The following is a 6,011-nucleotide window of genomic DNA, read 5'->3' on the forward strand; positions in this document are numbered from 1 at the left end:
AACCGTCACTTCTACTCGTCCGAGTGAATGCGCTACTACAGCCACTTTCACTCGGTCAAACGAACTACGAAAGGCTTGATCCTCATCCGAGGTACGTAGGCATCCCTTCACAGGGTCCAGCCCCAACCAAAACAAAGTCCAAACTTTTTCGCGAAAGAATGACGAACAGTCACTTTCTAGTAAACGATGCCAACCCCTTTTTCAAGCGGCGTACGAGCACTCGCCCAAAATCAATCGATTGGGTCTTGATCAGACGTCAGTCGAAGGGAATAACAGCCTTGCGTCACCTGTGCGTCACGCATTGACCGGCTACCCGATGGAAATTCTAGACCAAGTCTAACCGAAGAACGACGGTTTGGCCGACCAACGGTTCTCTCGGTTACTGCAATGCGTCTCGGAACCTTTTCCTCGGTAATTCAATAGAACGATTAGAGATTCTCTTTGTAATCGCTTGATCAACCACTTGTAAAAGTTTAGTTGAATAAAGAAGATTCGAACGAGCAACCGCCTCTAAATTCCTGTTCTATCTGAAAAATTGGGAACTCGCTGGCAAACGCGAGTAGCCGCTCGAATGAATCCTTTCTCGGTTAAAAACAAAAACGATTTACATATTTCTAAGTGGAAACGATTTACTGAAATATATAATAAAAATTCATAAAAGGTCTGAAGAAAAAGCAAGGCAGTAGTTCATACAACAAAAGGCCTTAGCCGAGAAAAGGAAATAGTTTTAAAGGCACAAGCGCCAAAAGTCAGATACAACAAACATCAAATACTAATCCAAGGCAGGAAGATCCTCCTCGGGATGTTCTTCGCTCGCGCCAGAGTCCGCCCCCTCGAGATGTCCTTCACTCGCGCCAGAATCCGCATCCTCGAATGACGGCGAGTCGGAGATATTGACCGGCGTGTTGGAGATCGGTTCGTCGGGAGCTGACTTGTTCGTCTCCTCAGCCACGGAAGGGTCCTTAAGGGCAACTTCTTGACCCGGGAGAACAGCATCAGGGCGAGCTGGCGACTGAACGGTGTCGAGAAGGCTCTTCGACGGCTCTTCGGATCGATCCCCTGGTGCTCTGAGGGGAGTGCGAAGCGTCTTGGCGGCCTCGGAGTCGAGCAAGTCCATGTTCGACCCAAATTTGTCGATTTTATCCATCATCTCCTGGATAACGAACCTCGACTCGAGCACGAGAGGAGATAAAGAAAGGTCCTTCTCGAGAAGATCATCTACGATCAAACGCTTCACCTCCGCATCATAATGCCTCTCTTGCCCGGCGTAGATATCAATATCTCCCTGAGAGATGTTTTTACCTGCCGCTTTCATCCCTTCAAGGCAACGTCTCATCCCCCGAGCCTGGCCGAGCATGCATCTCGCATCCTCAAAGTTATCACGACGGGACTCCCGATCCTGGATCCTCTGGAAGCGAGCGGCGGCTTTCCCATGCATCGCCGCCATTACTCGGATCCGTTCGTGAGTAACCTCATAGCGGCGCGACTCTCGGAGACGATCCATCTCCTTGGAATGCTCTAAGGCAGCAGCCGCCTTCTCTTCCTCGAGGGTCTTCTTCTCGTTTGCCAGCTTGGTTTTCTCTTTCTCGAGCGCTTTAACCAACTCCCGGGCTCGCTTCAGCTCCTTGTTCATAGCCGCCTCTTTCTGGGAGAGTTCATCCCTCATGGCCGCTTCTGCAATAACCGCTTCGTCCTTCTTCTTCAGCATGACCTCTAAGGCGACAGTCGCCTCCTTGGTGTTGCGCCGTTGCCTATCAATCACACCATAGGTCCTCTTCAGCTCTTTGTCGTATATGCGGACGACCTCGTTCCAGTCACCTTGGCTCTGCAACACATCAAAGAAAGAGTTGGGATAGGACGACCAAATGAGAAGAAAGACGAGAAACGAATGCGATGCAGAAACTATACTTACCTTAACCGAGGAACCGGCAGCAGCGGTGTACTCGTCTTGGAAAACTAAGTCCTTGACGAGTGGGAGATGCTCCCTACTTCCCCGGACTTGGCGGACGAAACGAGCGCAATCTCTCTCGTTACAAACGAGAGGAGTGTCCCGCTTGAAAATGAAGTCCACTTTATCCGGGCAAAACCCCTGCAGGTTCTTCGGCACAGCCTTACCCTCCTGAGCCTTCGGAGAGGACCTGTTCGATCCCCGGGCATCTTCACGAACCGCCGCCTTGGGGAGGGAAACGGCAGTAGTCGGAGCCTCCACGGTTTCCTTCTCCGTATTGGGCGCTATCTCGTGCCCCGAGGATTCGCCGGCACTCTTCTTATTATTCTTTTTCGACTTCTTCTTCACCTTAGAAGAAGTCCCCTGAAGACCACCATCGAGAGACGGATCCGGGAGAACGTCATCTCGAGAATTGTTGCTAGGCTCCAAGGCCTGGAGCTCACCTCTCTCCACAGAGGAAGGCCGAACCTCAACGGGATCCTTGCGCGCCCGCTTCTTCTCCGATCCGGCGCCCCCACCGGTGGAAGTCTCCTCGGCTTGCTTCTCCTCGGAAGAAACGCCTTCCCTCTCCTTCCTCTTGCTCCCCGACTTTCTCACGAGCTGAGCCCCGTCCGACTCAGTCGCTCTCGGCTCCCCGGGATCAGAGGAGTTTGCGTTAGAGCTTTGGTCCGGTTCCACGAACCCGAGTTGCTTCCCAACCACCAAACTTAGATCCGGCAATTCCCTCATAGCTCTGGCTCGGTTAATTTCAATCTGCTCGGCTTTGGTGAACAAGTTGATTCTCTTCGACTTTTTGGTGATGAGAGGAACGGTGTCCGAACGCCAAACCTCTGCAAAGACAAAAGAAAGCGACTTAGGATCCCTGAGGAAACCGAGCAAAAGAAGAGAAAGAGAAACTTACGCCGCTTGATCCGATCAATCGACCTACGAATCCTCCTGTACGAGAAGTTCTCCCAAAAATCCTGTTTCTGGGACGCGATAATCCGAGCACTCTCCAAGAAATCTTCCTCGTACTCCGCGGTATTCGAGTGAGGAACTGTCAAAACAAGAGAAAAAGAGATGGTCAGGAGTCTGAAACAGTAAAAGATTAAAGAACATTCAATACCAAATTCATTGTTCCAAAGAACACGGTAACCGGTCTTCAGCGGCTCCTCGAAAGCCGAGCGATCGGACTTAACATAGAAGTACGATCGCTGCCAGTCGTTCGTCTTGGTCGGATAGCCCGTTACCACATTATAGTTCGGGCGTATCTTCAGTGATAACAGGCCTCGATTAATCTTCACCGAGACCAGCTCCTCAAATGCTCGGACGCTGAGAGCAGCGCCAGCTTCCGCCCCAATCACCATCAGCGCAACTGCTAGACGCCAAGCGCCATTCAAGAATTGGCTCAAAGCGACTCCTCGGCGCATCGTGTAGGCGGTGACGAGTCGAGGAATCGGAAACCATAGTTTCGTGTCCTTTTCGAAGTACGACTCGTATACGCACTGATACCCCTTCGGGGGGGACCACGGCCTTTGGGTCTTTGACGGGATTATGAATGTAACCCCGGTCGCCTTGCCTCTCTTCAGCAGCTTCGTCACCGACTCGAATGTGGATCGCGTCGGTAAAACGTTCCTCCAGTCTTGCCCCTCAACTACAGGGGGACGAGCTCGCGACGGATCGAGTCGGCGCTGCTCCTCGAAAATATTTCCCGGGTAGAAGCAGTAGGGAGTCATCCCGTCGTCAGGAGAGCCATCGCCTCCGTCATCGTCTGCGCGAGATTGAACAATCGCTACCGAGACGAGCATACGCTGCTCTCGGGTCATGTTCTCGGTATCCATCATCGCCTCGCGATGAGCCTCCTCTACGCTATCGCCGGATCCGCGAACCCTCTCCAGATCACTATCGGGACCAGTGGTGCTCGAAATCATCTTTCCCTTTTGTTCTCGAGAAAGTTGTTTGCTCGTCGACATATCGAGTAGAGGAACTAAAACAGAGAGCAAAAGCTAGAGAGATAAGGAGTAGAGAGAGAAAGTACCTGATAAACTGAGAGAAGAATGAGAGAGATCTCGAGAGAGACCTCTTATTTATAGAGAGAGTGAAGGCGCCTCCCACGAGGTGCCATCATTAGCCCTAAGCGGGCCTAATTGGGCCTGTCGGCGGGCTCGCGCGTCACACTCAGACGCGACCTTTCGGATTCCCGACAAAAAACCCTAGCGACGTTTCAGCTTCTCGATCGAAAACCGGTGATGGTTCGCTGTCACATCAAAAACCGGCACAGTCGATTCATCGGTTTAGAGGAGTTCATCTGAGGCATCGAGCGTACGATAGGTCGGTTGTTCGTTCGGGAACATCCGGAACTCTTTCCGCCGGCGGTTCCTCGGTTAAATCAAAGGAACCGACTATCAAACCTCCTATTCTTCGAGCCCTAACTCACTAATTCGCTGCGACCAGCTGCTCGACAACGAACTAGGGGGGGACTTACTGTTGGGGATGGATTGGCACCATCCACAAGGCCCAGCGAATAGGAGGCCCATTACTACCATTCAAAGGATGACCGGCTCGGAGACGGCTTCTGACGAGCCGCGACTCGGCTCGAGACCTCTATAGCTGAACGACGAGAAGCCGATGGAAACGATCAGGCGGCTCGGGCCGAGCAGTCTTCTCGACTGGGCCTTTAAGCCAAAAGGCCCATAACGAAGGGGACGGATTAGGTCAAAGCCAACCGACCTAGGAGACTATATAAGGAGTTGAGGACAGGAAAGAAAGGCATCACCACATAGACAGACAGACTTGCGGCAAGATTAGGGTTTCCTTTATTCTCTTTGTATCTCGCCGCTCTCTTGTACTTCCGGCTAGGATCTCACCGAGCATCGACTAGCCGGCTTTCTTACTCTTGTACCCTCGTTATTCCGACTCTAATAAAACGTCTCTGTTCATCCCACTCTTGAGTTCTTCTACTTTTTGTTGACCAAACTCACCTTAAACAGATCTTATGCCCAATCCTTGCTTTTGAAACCAACCAAACGTGATCGTCCATGAAGGAAAGAATATACATTTCGAGAGAGACATACATAAACCAAACAAATCACAAAACATGGAAATAATGTTATGTTACAACACACAACAAACAAAATTTAACCATCCAACTAAGAAGCTGCTAAAAAGAAAATTTCAGAGAGATATATACTGTACACATACATGGGTAAGTGGAGGGCTTTAACTTGTTTGGAAGCCTCAAGAGAATCTAAGAGAGGCCTCACAACATCTGGCAGAAAGAATCCTTACAAAACAAACAAGATGAGAAGATGTAAATGACACTTCTGCTAACAGAACATGTTCAAAACAAACTTTTTGAACAAGAGAAACTGATGTTTTGCTTTAAACGAAGTTGAGGAATTAGTTCCTAATCTTATAACAAATCACAAATGAAATGTTAGCTAAGAACAAGTCTCTACAAATGAAACAAATGTGACATTAAACTCTCTTTTTTTGGTACATGCATGGAAGAAAAGATTTATCATATATACTTAAATAAGTTAAACTTCCTTCAGTGAGGTCGTTTTCTATAAAGAAATTTCCTTTGCTCTATATATAGGTCAAAATTTTAAATTTTTTAGATAACATTATGAAATGTTAAAAAAAAAATATACCAAAATATGTTTTATCTAATATATTTTAAATTAAATGTAATTTTTTATAAATCAATATTACATATGCTTTTACAAAACTATAATTTTACATAAACCCTAACTAATAAATTCTAATTATTTTTAATTAATATTTAAAAAACTTTAACCTTTTTAAACCAAACTATGATAATGTATAGAATTTTTTACAATTACCAAATTTCTGGATAATTTTATTTATACAAAATATATATTTAGTAGAAGCGGGTTGAACAAACAAATTTTTTATTTTTATTATGAACTAATAAACAAGTTAATAATTTTATCAACAAAAAATAATCCCGCGCTTTAAAAAGCGCGGGTCAAAATCTAGTCTTATTATATAAAGCTTAATTCTTCAAAGTTACTAATTAACATGATCGCGACACATGGCAATTACTTTAAGATTGTGACAT

At 47.3% G+C, this 6,011-nt stretch overlaps 1 protein-coding gene across 2 annotated transcripts; it reads right to left on the reverse strand.

Moving 5' to 3' along the window:
- Positions 1-567: 567 nt before the first annotated feature.
- Positions 568-4,926, reverse strand: LOC130507548 (meiosis-specific protein ASY2-like). 2 transcript variants are annotated; one of them, XM_057002251.1, is made up of 3 exons: positions 2,850-4,926; positions 1,913-2,778; positions 568-1,825 (listed from the first exon to the last, which is right to left on the reverse strand). In XM_057002251.1, exons 1-3 carry the CDS (start codon positions 3,898-3,900, stop codon positions 773-775), a joined length of 2,970 nt encoding a protein of 989 aa, XP_056858231.1. In that variant the 5' UTR covers positions 3,901-4,926; the 3' UTR covers positions 568-772. The 2 variants fall into 2 exon arrangements, with proteins under 2 accessions (XP_056858231.1, XP_056858230.1); XM_057002250.1 differs by having other exon boundaries at positions 568-2,778.
- Positions 4,927-6,011: the final 1,085 nt, after the last annotated feature.

This window comes from Raphanus sativus, unplaced genomic scaffold (assembly GCF_000801105.2).
Source record: "Raphanus sativus cultivar WK10039 unplaced genomic scaffold, ASM80110v3 Scaffold4755, whole genome shotgun sequence".
NCBI classification, from domain to species: Eukaryota; Viridiplantae; Streptophyta; class Magnoliopsida; order Brassicales; family Brassicaceae; genus Raphanus; species Raphanus sativus.

Excerpts from the sequence above, each read along its gene's own strand:
- LOC130507548 (XM_057002250.1), bottom strand. The coding sequence starts at position 3,900 with ATGTCGACGAGCAAACAACTTTCTCGAGAACAAAAGGGAAAGATGATT. Across the intron at positions 2,779-2,849 it reads GATTGATCGGATCAAGCGGC|AGGTTTGGCGTTCGGACACC; the intron begins GTAAGTTTCTCT and ends TTGTCTTTGCAG.